Source organism: Rhinolophus hipposideros (assembly GCF_964194185.1).
Source record: "Rhinolophus hipposideros genome assembly, chromosome: 12".
Classification (NCBI taxonomy): Eukaryota; Metazoa; Chordata; class Mammalia; order Chiroptera; family Rhinolophidae; genus Rhinolophus; species Rhinolophus hipposideros.
The window spans coordinates 54,879,851-54,903,780 of NC_138058.1; the positions used below are offsets into that span (position 1 = coordinate 54,879,851).

The 23,930-nt window shown below is 35.6% G+C and overlaps 1 protein-coding gene across 2 annotated transcripts; it reads left to right on the forward strand.

The window, feature by feature from the left end:
* Positions 1 to 286: 286 nt before the first annotated feature.
* On the forward strand, positions 287 to 16,250 carry FAM98A (family with sequence similarity 98 member A). 2 transcript variants are annotated; one of them, XM_081069015.1, is made up of 8 exons: positions 287 to 442; positions 2,975 to 3,123; positions 5,290 to 5,424; positions 8,945 to 9,129; positions 10,141 to 10,221; positions 10,782 to 10,898; positions 13,479 to 13,646; positions 13,733 to 16,250. In XM_081069015.1, the coding sequence occupies exons 1-8, from the start codon at positions 390 to 392 to the stop codon at positions 14,393 to 14,395; spliced, it is 1,551 nt and encodes a 516-aa protein (XP_080925141.1). In that variant the 5' UTR covers positions 287 to 389; the 3' UTR covers positions 14,396 to 16,250. The 2 variants fall into 2 exon arrangements, with proteins under 2 accessions (XP_080925141.1, XP_080925142.1); XM_081069016.1 differs by lacking the exons at positions 287 to 442; positions 2,975 to 3,123; positions 8,945 to 9,129 and having other exon boundaries at positions 5,301 to 5,424.
* Positions 16,251 to 23,930: the final 7,680 nt, after the last annotated feature.

Sequence of the window (23,930 nt, forward strand, 5' to 3'; positions counted from 1 at the left end):
AGACCCCCAAGCTCCTACCCCGCCCTTCTCGCCCCAAGATTCGCACATGCGTACACCCAATTAAGAGAGAGGTTAGAACTTTCCTCCCTCTGCTGGTCCCCACGCCCTGCTGCCACGCAGCCAGTCCTCCTGCCCTTCTTTGGGCAGCCGGCCTCACTATTCAGTGATACGCATGTGCAGCATTGTGCCACCCGGTAATCTTTCCTCCCGCAGGGGTGGGGAAGCAGGAGGGACTAAGTTTCTTGCGCACGCTCGGGACATGCGCAGTGCGGACACTGAGGCGCCAGCTGTCGATTTGGAAGTTCCGGGGAGGCAGCGCATGCGTGAGTGTACGCGTTGCCGGCGAAGAGGGGAGCCTGACGACTCGGAAATTTGAATACAACAGTAGCATGGAGTGTGACCTCATGGAGACTGACATCTTGGAGTCGTTGGAAGATCTCGGGTAAGGCTGCCAGGGCGTGGGGTCTCCCAAAACCCACACTGCCGGTCCTCGGGGAACACCTCCGGCGCCTTAGTCGGAGACACCTGTCTCTCCACGCCGCACCCCCGTGGCTCCTGGCTTTCGGCCCCTGTGGCTCCGGGACCCCAATGCCACGTCCACTGTCTGCCCTCCCGGGTCGGAGCCCTGCACATGCGACGCCCCTCGGCCTTTTCTGTGCTCCCTGCAGCCGAGGTACCCGCAGCGTGTGTCAGTCCTGCGTGTCATTGTCTGGGCTCCGGTGTTCGCCACCCCCCTCCCGGAGCTGCTCGCCTCGCGTGCTCCGCATCCGCCTGCCCTGTCTCCTCACTCTGGAGGCTGCCAGAGGTGATTCTCGGTTTTCCGACTTGTCCCCCAAACTTTCTACTCCTGTCTTGAGCCCCTACGCCTACCTCACCCCACTCCCCTGCCCAGTCATCTCCGCACGCAGCCAGCCACATGCCTGCTGCTGCTAACCTGTCACCTCCCTGGAACCACGGCCGTTTCCCTGGACTGTGCCACTCGCCTTCTCTGAGCCGTCATTATTGTTTACCCTCAGGGTCGCCTTCACCCCCCAAGTCCCTGCGTGTCTGTTGTGCCTTTTGTCTCCCCTCCTGACAGTTGTGGTTGGATAATCATAATTCCTACCTAGAAGCTTGAAAATAGGGCTTCGTATGTCATTGGGTCACCCAGGTCGGTGTAGTCTATTAAAACTTGAAAACTTTAGAACCTCTTGGGCTAAACGTGGTTCCGGAAACAAATTGCATGATTAAATCTTTGTCCATAGGTAGGGGTCAAAACACGACAGATTCAGCCGGCTGTAATTATAAAATAACGTGTCCTGTATCAAAACCTTTCCCGAGGTTTTGGTATCACATGGGAACGTTTGAGGGAAAGAAACCTTTAGGAAAGGACCCTGCGAGGGTTCCCAAAGTCTGTCCTGGTAGAAGTTTTTAGGTGAGAGTACTCATCAGCTTTCTTTGTCACAGTGAATTACCGTTGTTCTCTTTTTTGGAACTTGCTCTGAATTTTCATGAATATTCCAGACTTTAAGGGACTTAAATTTCTTTCATTAGAGCGTAAGTAAAAGTCACATTCAGCAGAGTGGACTCTTTTGGTGGACATCAGACTAAATACTCGCTCACACGTGAATCTCTTCATTCAGTAAAATATTTTTGAGGAATGCTTGTTCTGCGGCAGTGTTGGGCTGAGCATTTATGCGTACAAAGTGAGGTGAAAGAGAGGTTCACACTAAGAATATGCCGTGAGACAATTTGGGGAGAGCCCCTTTACTGCAATAGGAAGTCCTAGAAGCTTCTTAGAAGTGAGACTTGAGTGTTGAAAGAGCAGTGGGATGAGAGGACAAGGTAGACCTTACCTAAATGCAGTTGTTCTGCATGGATAGAGGTCACCTAACAACTGGTGATGGGTACTGTTCCTTCCCTGTAGAATAAACTCACAGAATCTAAATATGTAACACGAGAAATTCCTAGGCCTACTCTCTGCATCCCAGTGTCTAATAATGTGCGGTTTTGAATTTAGATGCCAGAGTATATATAATCTACTTTTTGTGCCACACTTTTTCCACTCCATTCAATGTGTAAACATGTAATTGTATTTTAAAAGGATTGCGTATTGTCATTTCTCTAACATCTGTGTACCTCAAAACATTGAATTATCTAAACCATGTTTAATATATCATCTTTAATAGCTATTTATTAGTATTTCATTTAAAAGAAGATAAAGTAATTTTCTGGAGAATATATATTTTAGAATTACTTTGAGAATGACGAAATCTTTAATTCTAGCCATATTGTAGATTGGGGTTCATTATTACTGTTGTCTTTTATGAATGTTTGAATGTTTAATAATTTTTTAGAATCACATTTGAATTACTTACAAAAGATTCTGATTCATTTGTATCAGTTCACCCAAACATCAACTCTGCCAGAAATTATTAAATCAATCTTGACATTTCTCTGGTACTAGTATATCTTACTAGTCTTAACTCATTAAATGTAGAAAAAATAAATAAATGATTATTTTGAAAATTTTTGTTTGTAAAGAAAGTTATTAAAAACCTAATCTATTTTTGGAAAAACATCTAGAAACGATAAGCTAATTTTTTTTTATCTGAAATAATAAATTATAGTATAACTAGCTATCACTTATTAAATCTGGTTTTAATACTCAGTTCAGTTAAAGTAAGAAAATAAAACTTTGTACATAAGAATTTTCAGTAAATGTATAGAAGTTGATATAATTTAGTATATTTGATTCTATTAAACATTCACATATATTTTGAAGGGTTGAAATACAGTTACCGCTTACCTTGTTTTTCGAATGGTTTAGTGTAGTTCTAAATTTTATTTGTATTTACAAGTTTAAAAATTTGTCATCACAACTTATTGTTATTAAACTATTGCTTACTTAGACAAATAATACATAAATATAGTGTGTCTAATATATTAGGTGTGATTTTATATTTTTCTGAAGTGTGATTTCTTAACTCACCAGTTACAAGGGTCCATTGTTAGAAGATGGCGCTCTGTCTCAGGCAGTCTCTGCTGGAGCCAGTTCCCCTGAGTTTACCAAACTCTGTGCTTGGCTGGTGTCTGAATTAAGAGTGCTCTGTAAACTGGAGGAAAATGTGCAAGCAACTAACAGTAAGTAAACATTCAGTTTTAGGTGCAAAATATACAAATAAAATTGAGGCATTATCAGTTGAACATTATCAGTACTAAAGCTAAAATTTCAAATTCTATCTAAACATAAAAAAAAAATTTGTAAAAAAACCAAATACTTCTTTTGTCTCCATTGTTTTTAAAGAAAGGTGATTCGGAAGTTGAAAAACCAAAATATAGTCATGCAACTGTTAAAAATTTGTGGAAGTTGAAAAGACCCAATTACTGAGATACAGAAGAATGGAGACAAATACAACACAAATGAACTTTCCATTCTTTGTAAAACATGACTTGTGAGATCTTAAATTGGTGGCTCGAACTAGAAATTAGGATGTTTTTCTCTTAGGACTACTAGATTCCAGAAATTCATATAGCATGTGAACACATTATAATTGTTATACATAAGGAGAAAGAGAACGCTTTCTTAAGAAGGTTTCTGTATCATAACAATGTATCACTAGATATATTACAACCAGATCCAACACCATCAGATTTATGGCATCAGAGAGCTGTTTCATATTTGCCAATTTTGTTACTGTTTTAGCACTAGTTTGTTGACTTGGCAAAAGAGACAAAGGCTTGGAACCTGACACTCCAGCTGGTTCTACCTCTCCTCCTACTATAGGTAAATCTATAATAGGAGGAGACAAAGAAAAACGCCCACCTGTTAATCCACCTTTATGGAGAACTATACACATAATCCCGTTTTCTTTTTCACAACATCCCATTGTCAAGAGCTCATCCTTGCAAGTGTAGTATGTTTAGCGTGTACATGTTAACTTGCATCCAATTCCGATTTTTAAGAAGAGTATAGTATAACAATGATAGCATCAGCTTACAGTTATTGAGCACTTCTGTTCTCAGTACTTCCACGTGTTAACTTTAAACCTCCAGGCTATCCTACCAGGCCATTTTTATTACTCTTTTATAGATTAAACAAGGAAGCACAATGAGATTAAATACATTGCCTGAGGTCGCACAGCCAGTAAGTGATAAAGCCAGGATTCAACCTCAGCAGTCAGATTTGGGAACCAGTGCTCTTAAAACTGCCTCTTGACCCAGCATTTCAGAGGTTGTAAGAACTTTTGAAAACACCTGTACTGTGTGGTAACTCTTTATAACCTAGAGCCACTTGGTTCAAATGAAAACATTTTATAGAAACCAATACATAAAACAGGTTAAAGTATAGCTGTTCTAGTTGAAGTTGAGAGGGAATACTTTTAGCACAACTCTCTCCTCATCCTCCCCAGCTGCCTCTAAAGGAGTCTGGAACTCTGGAGTTCACAGAACACAGTTTGCAAAACATTGATGATACAGTCTTCCTATTTTATAGAGGAGGAAAAGGATCCATGTCAAGACATTCAAAGTTGGGTACTTAATTTTTGCTCGTCTGTGATATGAATAGACAACCATCAAAATAGGAAGAAAGAACATTGTTATTCCTTGGTTCCCCCAATGAACTCTGTGCTTGATAGGTTATGGGAATACAGAACTGCAAGTCACATTCACTACCTTCAGATTTAGTTTTACTGGAAGTATCTGGCACGAATGAAAGAACTAGAGATTAGTGCAGTAATTGAATGCTTCACTCTGTAGTGTACAGGGGAGGAAATCAGCAAAGTGCAGCAGTACTTGGGGAGGATTTCATCAAGGAGCAAGACAACTGGGCTTTAATAGATAGGTGAGATTGGGTGGAGGAGGAGTGTGTAAAGGGCATATACATCACAGGGAGTAACTTAAGTGAGGGTACAGAAGTGGAAATGAGACTGGCCTGGCACAAATAGAGGAAATATTTGTGGACGTAATAGATAACTACTATGTACATGTAGGAGGAACTACTACATATAACAATGTACTGGGAAGGAAGGGTAAAGCGGAGGGGCTATGAAGAGTCTTTAAAAAGGCAGACAGAAAAATTCCATTAGGTAAGGTAGAAATTAGGAAGCCATTACAGATTCTCAAATAAGGGAATAACCTAATGAAAGTATTTAAGAAAGAAAATTGTCAGTGGTGTGAGAAAGGATGAGTTAGAAGAGAAAGGAACTTGTATTAGGAAAATCCTATTAAAAATTTCAATTTATATATAACTAATATGCTAATGGAAAAAGAATCATTTTTATTAAACAAGATAATTTTAATTCTTAAAAGGCCCGAGTGAAGCTGAAGAATTCCAGCTTGAGGTGAGTGGGCTCCTAGGGGAGATGAACTGTCCATATCTTTCACTGACATCTGGGGATGTGACCAAGCGCCTTCTCGTTCAGAAGAACTGCCTCCTTTTGCTCAGTAAGTTCATGGCTACTAGAATGTAGCCATTATTTTATATTTATGTTTTTCATGACTAATAAACTAGCTGGTATTGTTTTGTTTCATTATAGATTTAATTCAGAATACTAATTTTAAAGAAAACTTCATTAAATTTCCAGTATAGAAGCTAATGGTGGGCCTTTGCACTGGTAGCAGTGTTGTGTTGTAATTGCTGCTCTTTTGTCATTCAATTTGGGTGGTACTCAGGCTATTGTGCTTCAGCCAATATGACCAAAGGTAGTGCTGGAGTGCTGTTCAAGTGTGTGACCATTAAACCTTAGCATTCTAAAACAGAAGCACATTTTAAAGTAGACTGGGAAAACAGTGTGGAAATCATGGAGATTATTTTAATTAAAATATTTATCTTATTGCTATTTCTTTGTGGTTGAGTAATTGTTTACGGGATTTTGGTTTTGTTTGTATATATGACAAATTACAATGGAAAATTTCCTGCAGTTATAATTGCTTTGTTCCTATACTTACTGATCATTCTGGGAAATAAATTATTATAAAAAGTCCTTTCCTTCCATGTTTTTTCTATACTAACTACTATTTCTCTCTTCACCCTGAAAAACAGTAAGTAGACTCACAAATTTTATTGCCTTAAATACACTCTCCAATAAATTCAACCAGTAGTCTAAACTCAGGATTTTTGTAGCATTCTGAGACACATTTAGGTAAAGTTTTGGTGAACTGGATGTTAGTTTTTAGTATGACAAACACCATTCAAAGGATTTTTAAAATATTTGTCTTTACAATTATACTATTGTTTCTAGAAAATGATACAATTACAGTTTTGAAGGCTTAATTAAAAGAAGAAAATGTGTTCATAGCCATTATCCTTAGGCACTAAGTTATTCCAGAATCACTTTCTTAACTTCCCTTATGTCAAATGATTGTTATGGGGGCATAGGCGGGATATGCCCGTAAGGTTAGATGTTCCTTTAGATATTGATATTACTGCATATAGTTCTTATGCATGCATTCAGTAACCTTCAGATTGTGTAATTTCTATAACTGGCTCAGGCACAGTATACGACTCAGTGATTCTCCCTCAGTAGCACTGCGTATCCTTACGAATACCTAATATTTGGCACATAGAATATCTTATCTTACCTAGGAACACAAAGCTGTGTGGAAAGCTTAGTAATCACCCTGAATATCTAATTCTTCCTAAGAGCTCAGGTTGGCCTTTTTAGTGCTGATACTTATAAAAACCACTGTGCATATAAATCTTAATACCCTTAACCCTTTCCTGTCTCTTAACCAGACTGCGCAGAACATGATTATTTCGCACTCAGTGTCAATATTAATAGCAATTTTAATGTGCTGTCACCTCTAAAACTCTTCAAGAACATGCAACTATTTACTCCTCAACTAATAGACTAAGTCAGCTAAAGGTTATTCTGCTCTTTGAATTTTTCACGTATACACGCGACTCACTTTCCTCCTCTTTATCTTTACTTTTTTCCATTTTCTAAAATGTTCCCCTCGGTTTGTATCCTCTCTTGCATGGTAGTGTTTATGTACATGTACTCATTCTCTACTTGCTCTGTATGAGTATTTCTCATCTTTCCAAGTATCACTTGTCACATCTTTGATGCTGTAACGTTACTTCTTTCAGCACCCTTAGCTTACTGATTTAAATCTTTTAATACATTGTATTTTCAGAGGAAAAATAAACAAACCTCATTAGAATTGTTAGTAAAATAGAATAGTCTTCAAATGAGTGGCTGAAATGTCATGTGTCAGGTTAGAACTATTTTATTTGCTCATTGGCCTTTCTGGTTGTCAGATTATTCTCTTTAAATAAAATATGTCAGCTGTCTGAGTTTCTAATAGATGAAGTACTATTCATCTTTTATGCATTTATTCTTTATTCCTGACTAGATTGTCAGTAGAGGTAATCTTTTTTGTTTGTTTTGTATTATAGCTCCAGTGCCTTTCCTAGTTCTTTGAGCACATCAGCTACAGTTAATGTTTTTTGATGGTAATTGTATTGGTGAACTAATTTTGTGAATACCTGAGCTATGTTGTCCTAAATTTAGAGAACGAGTTTATTAAATCATATAATATATGATTTTCTAGAACAAGGGTTGGCAAACTTTCTTAAAGGGTCAGATGATAAATATTTTCAGCTTGGTGGGCCGTGAGATCTGTTACAACTCTTTTAACTCTGCTGTTGTAACATGTTTGTAAGCAGCCACAGACGATATGGAAATGAATGAGTATGGCAGTGTTCCAGTGAAACTTTATTTGTAAAAATAGTGATTATTTTCATGACAGTGGGGTTTTACTGTTTTGATCTTTTTTACCTCATACAGTTAGCGATAGGGATGTTAAGATTTTATCAAACCTGTTTAGAATGACCTTTCCAGAAACTTGGTTGTATTTATTGTTCTAGAATAGGAGTTGGCAGCTTTTCAGAAATGATCTGCCAAAATTATGATCCCTGTACTTTTAGGATTACACCTTGGGTATAGGAAATAAAATATTCAAGTTGATCATTCTTTTGTAATTCAAAACTTACGAGCCCAGAAAATGCCTTTTTTTCAAAACTATCTTTCTAATATGATCAGAAGATTCTCATTTTGTCACGTAACTGGAAATCCTGAGACACAAATGATTACTAATCTTTCACAAAAATTTTAAAGTCCTTGGGAAGGTTAAAGGAATAACATTGAATATTTCTATCTTTACCTCAATTGCCTAAAGCAGATTGCGGTCCTCATTTTTACCTGACTGAAAATCAACACACGGGATGATATTGATACAAAAGGACTCTGCCTAGAAATGATTATAAAGTTTTGTTGTTTTTCAGGGGAGGGGACTAGAATGAGGAAAGTAGGGGGGAAGAGAATACAGAGAAGAATATAGATGGTGGAAGAGAGTTTTTTTTTGAACAGGCAGAGGGTGACATTAGGCGACAGGAGACTGTAAGAAGGGAACTTGGGGAGTTTAGTAAAGCCTTTCCTCTTCTCCTGTAAGTTAAGCTTTGACTACTTAAAAGTGTTGTTTCACACTAGTTCTAAACAGACATATTGGGAAATCAGAGGGCAAGATAGTTCTATCACTGGTCCATGGCAGTGGTGAGAAGTGAAAATAATAACAACCTTTTTAACTGTTGCTGATAATTGGCCACCTACCACCGCCTTTAGCAAATTTGTCAACAGATGCCAACCCCTGTTCTGTAGGTTCCTTAATAGTAGAAGGAAAGAATCTAGCTTTTTAGATGTGATCTACCTTGATCCTTTGGTTTCAAAGAAGAATCGTTTATTTTTAAATCAACCTTTAAATATATATTCGTTAAATACCTGAATTACAGAAGCAGTTTATATGTTATGTCATTTGAGGTAAAAATGGTTTTCCTTTCTTGTTTTTATCCATTCTTGCAGCTTTAAAAGTTACATATCATTAGGTCTATAGAGTTGTGACTCCGGACTTATGACTATTAACTGTAGCTGTATCTCATTTTGAAATCTTATTTTGTTTACTTCAGCATACCTCATCTCAGAACTAGAAGCTGCCAGAATGCTCTGTGTGAATACTCCTCCAAAAAAAGCTCAAGAAGGAGGCGGTAGTGAGGTCTTTCAAGAGTTGAAAGGCATATGTATTGCTCTAGGAATGTCCAAACCTCCAGCCAATATAACTATGTTCCAATTCTTCAGCGGGATTGAAAAAAAAGTAAGACCTTTAGTACCAGCTTGTAGTGTATTAAAGGCATAGTCCTACATTTGTTTGAAGCAAGTTAATTTCTCTTAATGGGAACCTAATGTGCATATTATTAAGTAATTGTTACTAAATGAGTTTTGGGTTTTAAATCCTACATGCCTTAAAGAGAAATTAGTATTTTAGTATTTTTTTTTAACATCTTAGCATGTCTCTTTTTCAAAAAGGAAAGTTTACACTTTGATTTATAAGCTGAAATAAACTAGATACAATGTAAAAAGAATTAAGTCCTTTTAAAAATTATTTTATCATTGAACTTTGATGCAATTAATTTTAAGGTCTTTATCATTAAATGTTACCACTCTCCTCCCCATTGACTGGACAGAAAAGGATGTTAATGTTCTTAGTTTTTCATCCAGTCACTTCGAATCTTATATGGTTCAGTTGGCAAACTACATTCATTGACTTTAACATAATCTAGTATGTGACAATAAGTCAGAATTATTTTTATACCACAAATTATCAACAGTTAAAAGGTTTTGTAAATAATTGATGAGGTGCAAGCAGTTTGAATGAAAAATTAATGAAGGGCATGATATTTGTTATAGCAGAGTTACTCTCTGTATGCCAATCTGCTGGACTCTGAGAACTGGTACATTTGCATTGTGGGGCCGGTGGACATCATGATGCACAAATTGGCTGAACTCTACAGGGGAGCAGCAATGTATCCATAGTCCCTATTTTCCTGTGTGTTCTTCATCCATTCAGCAAATACACATTGAGTGCCTGCTGTTGTCAGGCACTGTTCTAGGTGCAGTGGAGGAATCATGCTTCCACAGGCACGTGAGGAGTGGGACAAGTGAGTGTCTTTATTGTGTGGGTCTTGTACATTTCAAAACATCCTCCACCTTTGCCTCTGTCAGGAATCTTCTTTTGATGGCAAGATATGATGGGACTTGGGAAGATAAGGAGGATATGTGTTACTTTTAAGATTTGTTTATTCATTCATTTATGTTTTTGTGTCAGTTAAAGGAAACATTAGCAAAAGTTCCGCCTAATCATGTGGGAAAGCCTTTATTGAAGAAGTCAATGGGACCAGCCCACTGGGTGAGTAGTGAACATTTTGAGTAAATTTGTAAGGAACCATCTATGTCAAGATATTTATATCAACACTTAACAGTCTGTGCTTTTTAAGTTGTATTTTCTAATTTGTAGTTTCCTACGTGGACATTCTTAGAATCATTTGGTGAATGTTAAGATTTACGCAGAATAATTTTACTTGTGTAAAATTAGAAACACTTATCGCATAATTTGTAAATATTTCACACAGCTGATTAAAATAACTTGAAGTTTAGTATGATGCATGTTTCTAATTGCCAAGTGGGTTGCCTTTAAGACAAATACTTCATTGGGCTGAGCTTCACACAGTGAATTATGAGAAAGCTGAATGAGAATTTTGTACTTTACATATTCATTATTGTTTTGAGACATTATTTTGCCTAACATTTCCTTAATAATTATGACTTTTATTATATGTATTAAATAATTTATTTTATGCTAAGTGCTGGGGATTCAGTTATGAAAGAAATAGACACAGTTTCTGCCCTGTTGGAACAGGGGTCAAGCAGATTTAAATACTACTTTTTTTTTTTCCAATTTTGTTTCAGGAAAAGATAGAAGCAATTAACCAAGCCATAGCCAATGAATATGAAGTTCGGAGAAAGCTGCTAATAAAACGTTTGGATGTCACTGTCCAGTCTTTTGGTTGGTCTGACAGAGCTAAGGTACACATTAAATAATTTAGAAGAGTAGAGTATTTATAGACATGATCCTTAAGCTTTCCCAGTTTAGATACAGAGGAGACGACAAACAAAATACATAGGAGACACACACAGGAACTTGAGTTGCTAAGTGACTTTTTTCAGCTAGTCAGCAATAATGAAAACACTTATTTTTCAATTTTCAAATGTTTTTCAACAAAATCATATGTTATAGACCCTACAGGAAGTACTCATTTGTGAGAGAAACGGAGAGTATCTGAAAATTACTAAAATAATAAATTTTGTAATTATTTGTGTACTATACTTTGTATAATTGTTAAGCTAACAATTTAATTTGTTAATTAAATTTAGAAATGCTGGAGTTAGCAAGACCAAATAAAGAATTGGAGAATCTGGGAAGACATACAACTTATTTCAACTTAAAAGAGATAATCCAGTTAAAGGTCTTGGTCATTCAACAGATATTTATCAAATATCTACTATATGACCAATAAGTGTAAATTAATGGACACAGATGATTAATTTGACCTTCTTAGAACCCTGAAATGGAACTAATCCTTGAATTTATGTGGAAGTTAGTCCGGATGTGTGAGTATTAGATGCCCCTTTAATAGTGCATTTCCTTTTGAAAACAGATTTTTCTCTGAATTTTAGAAAATGTTTTTTTTTTTAGTTATCCAATAATCTTGCCAATAGGTTAGTTACCCCTTAAATCTTTAAACCTTAGCACAGTCCTATTTTGCTGCTAAATTGTTGGGGTAGATGTTTATTGGGTTACAATATGTTAGTGTTGGAAAGGGTCTTAGAAGTCAGTCTTTACTACTCTCATTTTGCAACTAAAACTGTGGAGACTGAGATAAATGGGAGAGTACCTAATACCTCCTAGCTAGTCAATAGTAACACCAAGAGTAAATTGTTCCCTTCTGTGATTGCTATTTAGGAAACACCAGTCTTTTCTTAAAATTATTTTTGATAAAAACAACCATTTCACTCTCAGCAAGAAAGATACACTTCAAAAAAAATAACCTGCACTGTCAGCTAGAAAAACATAATGATTGATGAAAGTGCACTGACTGAGGCATTTACTCTGGGGTTCTGGTCTTGGCACTGCCATTAGTGGACTTAAGGCTGGCATCCTGATACAATATGTCTGAGCTTCCATTTACTCTACTCATTTTTGACCTCTTTAAAGTGCCATAGTTAATCTTAGTGATACTTAAGAGTCTTTTGAACTATAATGTACAATGATTATATGAAATACATCAATATATTGAGGAGGATTTTTTCATTTAATGGAATTTACATACTGATATCTCACTTTGCAACTTCGTTTTAAATTACTTTATAGAAATTACTTTCATATGCACAAAGTGAAATTTTTTTTCATGTAATGAAATTTATGCATGTATATCTCACTTTGAAATTGCATTTTAAGTTAGTTTTATTTGAAACATATATGAAACCATTTTTTGAAAGGTGTTTGTTTCCATTCAACAATGATTGAGCACCTATTCAGGTACAATAGTGTCTACAAGAAAAATGTAAGACATTCCCCAGAGAGATGGAATGACAATCTATCCTTTTAGTTATTAAAGAAGTTTCTTAAAATAAAAAGTCATTGATCATCCCATTGTCTTAACCACAATAGCTCTTTTCATTTTTAGTATTTTCTTTCTTTCTTTGTCCATATAAACAATCATAATAAACATAGCTTTTTACATTCTATTTTGTCACATAATATAATTAAACATTTACGACCATATTTGAGTACCGGCATGTAACTGAAAGACTTACATATATTTGTGTTCTTGTGCCGATTTGTTGTGTATTGTATCTGTTGCTTCCAAAATTTAGTAGATAGATTGTTGCTGTTTCCCAAAATTTAGGTTACTTTAATTTGCATCTATTGATTTCTACCTGGAGGGGGAAAAAAAGTTTACATTTGTTCAAACTTACATTCTCTTGTGTGAACTTTCTCTTTATATCCCTTGTTCATTTATCTTTTGTGGTCTTTTATTTGAAATAGAGTTAAATGTCTTGCCCAGTTTTCTAATTTTCAGTGATTTGTCTCTTTGAGCTAATTTCTTTAATCATTAACTTATACTTCTACTAAATGGTTAAGGTAGACCCTTTTTTCTTATAAAAGAGGAAAGTATTAAGTAGGGGGATCACTTTTGTAAGAAATGTATCATGTTAATATAATTAGTACAAATTAGTCACAACTAATGTTTTTTATCTCATAGTAAGCAAAGATGGGAATAATAAAAAGCAAATGATCTGAGACCATTGGCAGGGGGAACCTTTCTACCTTTTTGGCCCCACAGTCCTAAAGGAAGCTCCTGTACCCCCTGTTTTCCTCCTCCGCCTTACCCCAAAACGCACCCCATCGTTTCTTGCAGTGCTGTAAGACGTTATAGTTCTTGAGTAGGTAGGAGCAATGGTGAGTATATAACCTTTTCCTCCCATGTAGAGCCTAGTAAATATTGTTATCAGACATTTTAGAAATCTTTAACTTATTTAACATGAATGTTTCTTTGTCATTTTGAAAATTGACGTTTGCCTTTGGATACTTTCCTTCAACAGACTCAGACAGAGAAATTAGCAAAGGTTTACCAACCGAGACGTTCACTCTTATCTCCTAAAAGTACTATTTCTGTTGCACATCTTTTGGCTGCAAGACAAGACTTGTCAAAGATTTTAAGGACAAGCAGTGGCTCAATAAGAGAAAAGACAGCCTGTGCCATCAATAAGGTGATTAGAGTTCCTTTAACTTGCTTACATTTATTTATTTCTGTTTACAAAATAAAATAGTTTCAAATATCTTTCTTATCCCATAGGTGCTGATGGGCAGGGTGCCTGACAGAGGAGGTAGACCCAATGAAATTGAGCCTCCACCCCCAGAGATGCCGCCCTGGCAGAAAAGACAAGACGGCCCGCAGCAGCAAACAGGAGGCCGAGGAGGAGGGAGAGGTGGTTATGAACACTCCTCCTATGGAGGACGAGGAGGTCATGACCAAGGAGGAGGGAGAGGTGGACGTGGTGGCTACGACCATGGTGGCCGAGGGGGAGGAAGAGGAAGCAAGCATCAAGGAGGCTGGACAGATGGAGGGAGTGGAGGAGGAGGTGGCTACCAAGATGGAGGTTATCGAGATTCAGGCTTCCAGCCAGGTGCCTATCATGGTGGCCACAGTGGTGGCTACCAAGGTGGTGGCTATGGTGGCTTCCAAACGTCTACATACACAGCAAGTGGATACCAGGGGGGTGGATACCAGCAGGATAATAGATACCAAGATGGCGGGCACCATGGTGATCGAGGCAGTGGTCGAGGAGGGAGAGGTGGTCGTGGAGGCCGAGGTGGGCGCGGAGGCCCGGGAGGCGGTTGGGGAGCAAGGGGAAGCCAGAATTATCACCAAGGGGGACAGTTTGAACAGCACTTCCAACATGGAGGTTATCAGTATAATCATTCTGGATTTGGACAGGGAAGACATTATACTAGTTGAGGCTACAGAACCTTACATTTTGCTAGAGCTCAAGTAATAGAAGCTTAGTTTCGGAATTCTGAATCCAGCATGATTTTGAATTAATGTGAGACCACAGGTGGCAGGCAGATTCCTGCTTGGCATACACATTTGTAGGTCTTCATTCAGTTTTGTTGGGGTTTTTTTTTTAATGGACTTACATAATGCTGTTTATTTGACATACACATACAACATGTCTCCTTTGTATGAAGAATTTTTTAAAAGGTAATTAAAATTGCCTTTAATTGACCAGTAGACTAATTCCACAGTCAGAACATGCATACTTTTTTGAAAAAATTACTTGAATAAGTAGTTTTCATGTTTTCAATATGCAGTTTTCAAAACGAGGATTCTCCTAGATTTTTTTAGATTTACAACTAGGAAACATTCCTCATATTAACAATGCATTTATATGTGTTTTCCTTATAGTATTCTAATGTCTATGTTTCAAGTACAGTTCTGCCCTGATTGGTTTTTTTTTTTTTCAGAGAGGTTATGCCACATTTGCTTCATGATAGAACTTTCAGATCAGTTCCTATTAAATGAGCTCTTCTGCAGATAGCACATTCAGTAGCCTTATCCTTTTGATGGAATACTCTACCACGAGCTGAACTCTGAAAACCTTGAACACGGCCAAAATCAACAAAGATTATAAAAGCAAACTAAGTTGTGAATCTATAGTATTGTAGGCATTTAGTTAAGTCTAGCAATTCAAAATGACCTGCATCCATTCAAAACAAGTTCCTCTTTCAACCTTATTTTTACTTGAAATCTAGAAGAAATAGCAAACTGAAATTTGTTTTATGCACGAGTTAATGCCACTGGCTCAGCAAATACAAGTTAGTTTGCTTTGGGAAGGAGACATTTTTGTAATGAAAGAAATGCACTACAGAGTATGGACAGACTTGCTTAGTGCAGGAGGCCCTTTATTATTGCTGCAGAAAACAAAAGCCTGGCTGAGTTGATGTTTTACATTCTCCTTTACTGAAATCTACATGACATGAAGCTTCTTGCTGGGTTTTTGTATACTTAAACATTGTCAAGCTGTGAAAGAAAATGGCTGGAGGTATGCTTTGTGTGAAAGATGAGCAATAAAGTATCTGTACATTCTATCTGGTTTGAGTTTTATTTTAGCTACTTTTTTTAACTGAATTATTCTGCACACTTGCTTCAAGCTTATCAGCTAAAGCCTTTGTTCCACCAAGGATTTTTGAGTGTTTGCTTAAAACATAATTTGTAGCGAAAGATAACTCTTACCCTAAAACCTTAAATAAATTGAAAAATAGCCATTTCCAAATTTACCTTTTACTATAATGTTATAGCTAGAAAATTGCACTACTTATCTGTGGCCACTGGGTGTAGCTGTTGCCACAATTTTTTAGGCAAAGTAATGATGGCCCTAATCTTTTAGGGTTTTTGTTTTATTTTGTTTTTCCATTCTTCCTAAAAATAAGGGACATTTTTCCTGAAATGAGTGAATTTAAAATATCAATATGTTTGTAAAAAGAAACAGTATTTCCTTTTCCTGAGCTTTTTAAAAAATCAACTAGTCTTACCATTAAAAATATTCTATTTGCTATGGAGATAAGCACATTCTTTTGATAGCTAAAACTATTTTTGAAAACCTACTTTGATCATTTTGTTAATTTGATCTCTTTATTAGATTTTTTTGGCTAGCATATACCATTCTAAAATGTTTAAACTTGAAGACATTTTAAAATACTTTATAATTAAAATTTTTAAGTTCTGTCTTGAAAGTTGTGTTGATCTCTTTATGTTGTTAAAATGTTTAGTTGTATAGCAGTTTCCTATTAGAAATAAAATTGTCAAGATTTTGTATCTGAAAATATCTTAGAATGTATGCACATTTACCTTAGCATTTGCTTTCCTTTGTAGCCTCATACTCTACAATATGCCTAAAGACTGTTTCATTCCTTTGACATAATTTTGGTTTATAGTTAATAGATTGCTTTTCAAATATGAGCATGGAAGGCAGCAAATTACAACATTTTGCCATGATGGCTCTAAAATTTGCACCTTCATTTTCTGCTTCAAATGAGAATTTTTTTCCCATTATGAAACTACAAAAGAATTATCTTTTAGTTCCTCTGACATAAAGTTCTCTAGAAATAGGATATTTCAAATCACCAGTTTTGTTACTATATTAAAATAATAAAGTTCTTAGATTTTTTTTAATAGCGCATGTCCGTGGATCTTACATTCTTTGAACCTTAACTTGCAGTAAATAATGATTCACTGGAACAAGGAATGTGGGCATTCCATGGAGAAGCAAGATACAAAACTTTTAGGAAATTTTTGTCATATATAATCTTAAAATATTGTCTCAGACAGAAACAGACAGTATCTTTGTTAGTGCTTTTTTTCCTCCTTATACCAGGAACTAGAACAGGATATCAACCTGCTCTATGGAAATTATCAAAGATGTGCCACTGTCATTTTCATTTCTTGCTCTAGTTCCAGAAACTGAGCTAGTGTCCAACTGTGCTGGACATAGAATAAAGTTAAGTAAATTCTTGCTAAAGAAAAGCATTTGAAATCATTTGTATATATACTTTTCCGACTGCCCAAATCACTTTTATACTTAAGATTTTTTTTAATAGGTCGTACTCATTCTAGCTTTCTGGATACTTGGCCTATTTATCCTTTTGAAAATGTATTTTAAATGTGTGTACATAACCATCTTCCCCTTAAATAATTTGGGTGGTATTTGATTCATTTTTTTTTCACAGATCTTTTATTTAGGTTTACCTAAATAAAAAAATTCATCACAAAGTAACATAAAACTTTTTTCCGTGCTTTTCTTGTTTCTCGCATTTGCTAATGTGATTCTAATCACTAGAAGCGTTCTTTTTGTTGTTATTCAGCACTGCATTTGCACAGTTGTATACATTAAGGTATTCTGAGGGTTCACACCACTGAAGCATGTACGTCTGCATGTCAGTGTTTCAACTCATGTATTTATCTTGGGTACTTTTCAGTCACCTGCAAAGTTATACTGGTAAAAATTTTGCATAAACATAACTGTTGGCATTAGTTATGTTTATGTTTATTTCCACAGTAAATCATTTACTGCCCACTAAATGTCAATGAAAAAGCCTTGGATGAAAGCTGGAAGATTTAACATGTTCCATAAGAATTGGAGGGGAAAAAATGTTTTTTATATGATCAGTCTCAATGTCACACGTTCAGCTAGTCTTCAGATGGTTTTCCAGGGTGATTGTTCTATAACTTAGTTGTAATTTTGATGTGGTTTCTTAGGAGGAAGAAACCATTTACTACTACACCATCTTGACTGGAACTCAGGAGGGAAAATCTGAAAGAAGTCTACTAAATTGGCCAGTATTTGTTAAGTTGTTATACTTTCTTCAAGAAGAGAAAGGCCTGCAGTTCAGTTCAATCAACATTTGAGTGCCTGCTCTATTCCAGGAACTGTGTTGAGCATTTGAAGCACAAAGACAAATTAGAGAGTCCCTGCCTTGGAAAATTCCCAGCAGCAGAGCTAGAAACACGTAATTGTAGCATAACATAATAAAATGAAAGTTATACCAGGGTACTAGGATGGCACAGTGTTCAGTATTGCTCGTATGAGTTGGAAAGTAGCAGGAGAAGTTGGAAAGGTTGCCGGGGCTCAATAATAGAGGGCTCTACATACCTTCCTAGATTTTGTATGACTTGGACCTAATTTATGTACCTTAGTATGCCATGGCATGTAGCATGGCCAGATATGGATTCTATATAAATCATTGGCTAAAGAGTACAGGATAGATTTAAGGCTGGGGTTAAAGTTTGAACTGAAAGCATAGAGCTTAAACTAATGTATAAAAATAGGAATGGAGAAGGGACAAATTTAGGAAATATTTAGGAGGTAAAATTGCAGGACTTGATTGGTTGGATAAGAATAATAAATGTAGTAAGACTCCTGTTTTTTTTTCTTTTGTAATTGGTCACAATACCATTCATTATAATTACAAGAAGGGTAAAAGGTATGCAGGGTGGGGGAATGATTTCCATCTATCCAAAAAACGATTTCAATCTATATATCTAGCAATCACTGTATCTAAATACTATTTTTAATGAGGCATTTACGAGATGGTCGAGATAAATCTGGTTTTCTTGGGGAAAGATATAAAAAGTACTATCAAGTCCTCAGAGCAGATAAAATTATTCCCAGTTATACATAGCTTCCAGCAGTTCGCGAGGCCTTAGCTGACACCATCTCTAATGTCTCGTAAGCCTTACCTGCTTCAGAATCCTTTCTCAATAGAGATCAGTTCACGAACAGAAGACCAAGTCAACTACACTAATAGAAACTACAGAGAAACCGGTTGCCTTCTAACTAATCCTCAATTAACAGAAACTAATGAAAAAAAAGAAAAAAACACCGAATAAAATAAGCAGAAAGTCAATCCCAACTTAAAGGCGATTTTGTACTCTTATTTACAATGATGATGAAATGTAATAGTTAAGTTGTAGAGCTGTTCTCTATCACTTAACTTCTTACCCAGTTATTTAAGTGCTTGCTGTGGAAAAACGAAAGTAATAGAAAACATGTTTTCCCTAGAGGCACTTGTTCTGTAACAAACTAGGGCAATGAAATGTGTACCCATGTTAAAATTCAAAGCCATGGGTGGAAGCAAAAAGTGCTTGCCTATGATTTATTTAGAGCAGCATCAGGAGGCAGGTGATCAGGACTCAGGACTCTGGTGCATTAGCTATGTGACCTTGAGCAAGTTACTTGACCTACCAAAACCATAATCTTCCAATCTGTAAAATGAGAATAGTTCGCACCTTCATAGAATAACTGTGCGAATTAAGTGTGATAATCTGTGTGAAATGCCCACCCCAGTGCATGGTACATAATGTACATTCAATGTTTAGCGATAATCAATACCGAGATAATTACCAGGAACACCTTACACAGAACCTTAGGGCGAGTATCTCTCTTCCCTTCCTGGGTCAAGTTTGGACCAAATGTTGCCAAGTGCGAAGCACTCAGTTCTTACTACAACTTCAAAACAGCCTAAAATAACCTGACTGCCCACACAGATAGAACCTATGATGGGCAATCTGTTGGGTGTCCTTTTGCTTTTTAATTCTAGGGTTTTTTTTTTCCTAATAGTATCTTTTCCATCATTTTTAGTGTGTGACTAGAAAACAGCAGCTCTGTAACAGCATTGTCAAGGACAATAAGGGAGTGAGTTAAGATTTGGAGACTCATTGATCATTAGCTCATGTTACAGAATTCTTTTAATATCTCTTGATTATTCCAACTACTGGGGCACTTTAATTTTTCTTTTTTTTTTTCCATCTTAAACGGTAAAATTAGAAGTAAGGATGATGCCTGTGGTTTAAGCATAGTTTTTCAAAAATGGAATAAGCAGTAATTCCCAAAGTTATTGCAAGAGGTACGCTACTGGGATAGATTGTTTTAAGCCAGGGAATCAATTTCCAGGTCCTCATCTTCCACAAGTACTCTTTCCCAAAATTAGTTGAGAAAAAAATGTTCCCATTTTACCAAAACCAAACCAAAAAAAGCCCCAAATGAATATCACATCTTTCTCTTGGGAATTGTCTCAGAGTGTAACACTCTCTAGAGGTGCCAAACGAGACAATCCCAAATATTGGTTCAAGGATACTTGGTTTAACATCTATTCAACGCATTCTAGCCCTTTAAATCACTTTGTACCTATTTTTCCCTAAAGATCACGTTCGCCTGAGGACAGTCTTTCAGAGCAGCCAAAACAGTATTTCTTCGTTATATGAGGCCTCTTAAATATAACTAGACTATTTTACAAAAACCAAATCTATTAAGATACATTGGATAAAACTCACAGATAAAATGTCAAACGACTTCTTTCAGATTCAGGGGTCTTTATGCAATAAGGTAGTTAAAGCTTGTATTATCAAATCATATCATGAGGGATGTACTTCAATCACAGTCAAGCTCATTTCATTTTATAGCAATTAATAAACTTATTTAAACTTATGATGAAGCATTTTGTATGTAAACTGAAAAGTGTGCAGGTGAACAGAAAGGCTTAAAGACCTCCAATTGGTAAATGTCTTCATGTGTGTCTAGACACACATTACTAATCCCCTGACCTACACCAAAAAGATCTCTCTGCATATTGTACAACGGACAAGCCCCATTTTGAGGCTAAAACCTCTACTACATTGTGAGTGTGTAGAATATCACCTTTGAAGTCGTCTTAGCTATAGGAAAAAATAAAAGCTATAGGGAAATTACTGGGAAGAGGATTATATTATGAGTTAAAAAATGGTTCGTCTCAGTTCTGCTAGAAAAGAGCTCTGTGATGTTTCTGTTTCATTAAGTGATTGGTAAAAGCATGACGATTCATTCTTCTGTAGTCATGCCTTAGGAATGTTCTACAAGGCAGCGTTTATCACCCTTGCTCACCTTGCCTCAGTTTGTTCCTCTGTGACACAGACCCTAAGGAGGGTCCATGCCATTTTATTATCATTAGGACATGTTTAAATAGATAATACATGGCTTAAAATTCAAAATGTAGAAATAAGGTATTCATACTGTTTTTCACCTTGGTGTTTATTTAAAATTTATTTTGGACACCTTTCCACATCAATTCATAAGGAGTTTCTTCTTTTCTTTTTTAACACCTGAATGGTATGCATGTTGTATGGATGTAACCGTTTATTTAACTAGGGCTTTATTAATGGATACTGGATTATTTCCATTCATTTTCTATCTCGAATGATACTGTTGTGAAAAACCATGTTCATTTTTTATTTGTCTTATATCTAAGTATATCTTGAGAGGTCACAGGTAAAAAGCCTGGATTCTGGAACATACTTCTCGGGTTTGAAGCCAGGCTCTACTTACTAGCTGTGTGTTTTGGGGCCTATTGTTAATTTCTCTGTGCCTCAAGTTTCTCATCAGTAAGAACTCAGGTTAATGCACTATACATGAATCGCCCTATGTAAAATACTTAGGACAGTGCCTGACATACAGTAAATGCTGTGTTAGTTGATGCTATTACTGTTATTATCAGAATCATCATCATCATCATCATCATCATCATCATCTTTAGGAAAAATTCCCAGATGTGAAATTACTACAGTAGGTCAAAAAGAAAATACATACCTTATTTTGATGAATATTGTCAAAATGCAGTGTTTTAATACCTGATAGGACTATTTAGTATTCAGTCCTTACTTTTATTCAGATATTTCATAGCTATTCATGTTTGTTTCCTTCCACTTTAAAATCAATTTGCTAATGCAAAAAAAAAAATTCCTCCTAGTGGTTTTTGGGGATTGCATTAATAAATGCAAAGATTAACTTGAAGAAAACCAAAATCTTCATACTTTCTTCCTATCCAGAAATTTAGTGTCTTTCCATTTACTTCAGCCTCCTTTTGTGTCTCAGAAGCATTTTAGTTTAGCTTGCTTGTTTCTTGTTTAGTTTATTCCTTGATATCTTAACTATTTTTGTCACATATATAAAGTATTTTATTTTATTATATCTTCTGATTTCTGTCTGTACTTATGAAAACTATTTCTGGCTATTAATAACTACCTTATCGATTTTTCTTTTTGTTTATAGTAAGTTTTCAGTTGATTTTGGGGGGTTTCTAAATATAATCATATCATAGTAATTATTTTTGCTTACTTTTAAACACTTATACCCTTATTTCCATTTTTACCTATTTGTATTACCTAATGCCTCAGAGGCATTGTTAGATAATATGATGATACACCTTTGTATCTTATACAAGTCTAGAGTATAAATGCTTACAGTGTTTCCTTACTAAGTATCATGCTGGTTTTGGGGTAGAAATAGATAAATTTTAATCACATGTAGAAGTTTTTATCTATATTTATTTTTAAGAGTTTTTAACTCAAATGTATGTTGAATTTTGTCAAGTGTTTATTTAGTATTTATTAAGATGATTATATAATTTTACTCTTTAGATTTTATTAACATAATCACTTATGTTCATAGCTAAACGAATATTGAACCATTTTTAAATTCCTAGTATGAACTTTCATATTTTTTACTGTACTTACAATATTTCAGATTGGCCTTAATATTCATATGTGAGATTATTTCAGTTTTCTTATTTGGGGCAATTCTTACTGGGTTTTGCTGTCAATATTATGATTGCTTCATTTAAAAGATTTTAGAAATTTTCTCTTGTATTCTAGAACTATGTAAGTTACAGTGAAATTATCTGTACTTTAAAACTTTGGTCATAAAAAAGAATGAAATATTGCCATTTGCAACAACATGGATGGATCTAGAGGATATGCTAAGTGAAAAAGTGAGGCAGAGAAAGATAAGTACCATATAACTTCAATTATGTGTGGAATCTAAAAAACAAAATAAATGGACAAACAAAACAGAAATAAACTCAGAGAGAAGAAATTGATGGTTGCCAGGTGGGAGTGGAGTTAGGGACACATGTGAAAAAGGTAAAGGGATTAAGATGTACAAATTGCCCGTTATAAAATTAGTTGTGGGATGTAAAGTACATCATAGGGAATATAGTCAATAATATTGTAATAACTATGTGTGGTGTCAGATGGGCACTAGACTTATTGGGGGGATCACTTCGTAAGGTATATAAATGTCCAATCACTACTTTGTACACCTGAAACTAATATAATATGGTATGTCAACTATAATTAAAAAATTAAAAAATATTAAAAAATAAAAGTTTTATAAAATTTTCTAGTAAAACCCTATGAGTCTGATGAAAATGTTGGACAGTAGCCTCTTCAACAACTCCACACTTTTTCATTATTAAGTCAGTTTTTGCATATTATATTTTTCCAGAAAATTATCCATTTTAACTAAGTTTTCTTTTTTTTTCTGTTTTGGTCTAGATTTGAGCAAAGTAGCCCTTTATTTTTATTCTTTCTTGTATATTCATGTATTTAAGACTTTAAATTTTTCTCTAAGTAGTGCTTATGCTGAATTCTGTAGGTGGTATGTACAGTGTTTTTATAGTCATTTCCTATACATTCTTCAGTTTGAATTTTCTGAGTGATTCAAGAGTTGTTTGATTCAAGCATTTGGAAGAGGTGGGATTTGTTTTGTTTCAATTTCTGAATTTTAGGGACTTCATTTCTCTGGTTTTGCCTGTAAGTTCTAATTTTATAGTATTATGATAAAGTTTTACCTCTATTATTTCCAAATTTTTTAATCTTAGTGGTATTTTTCTTGGGGCCTAACATATGGTCAATTTTTGTGAATGTTTCATTGAAGAAGATGGAACAGGAGATTTATCTCCGTTTTCAGAGGAAAGAGGACACATGCAGTTTGATATGTCTATGTATCCATTTTTAACATCGTGATTTAGAGTACAAACTCTGGAGCCAGACTGACAATATCTAAATCACAAAGACAGTACTGTGATCTTATGTGTATAAATAATTTCTCTGGGCCTCACCTCAGTTTCCCCATCTGTAAAATGGTTGTAATGACAACATCTACCGCTTAGGCTGTTGGAAGGAT

Excerpts from the sequence above, each read along its gene's own strand:
- FAM98A (XM_081069015.1), top strand. The coding sequence starts at position 390 with ATGGAGTGTGACCTCATGGAGACTGACATCTTGGAGTCGTTGGAAGAT. Across the intron at positions 9,130-10,140 it reads TCAGCGGGATTGAAAAAAAA|TTAAAGGAAACATTAGCAAA; the intron begins GTAAGACCTTTA and ends TTTTTGTGTCAG. Across the intron at positions 10,222-10,781 it reads CAATGGGACCAGCCCACTGG|GAAAAGATAGAAGCAATTAA; the intron begins GTGAGTAGTGAA and ends ATTTTGTTTCAG.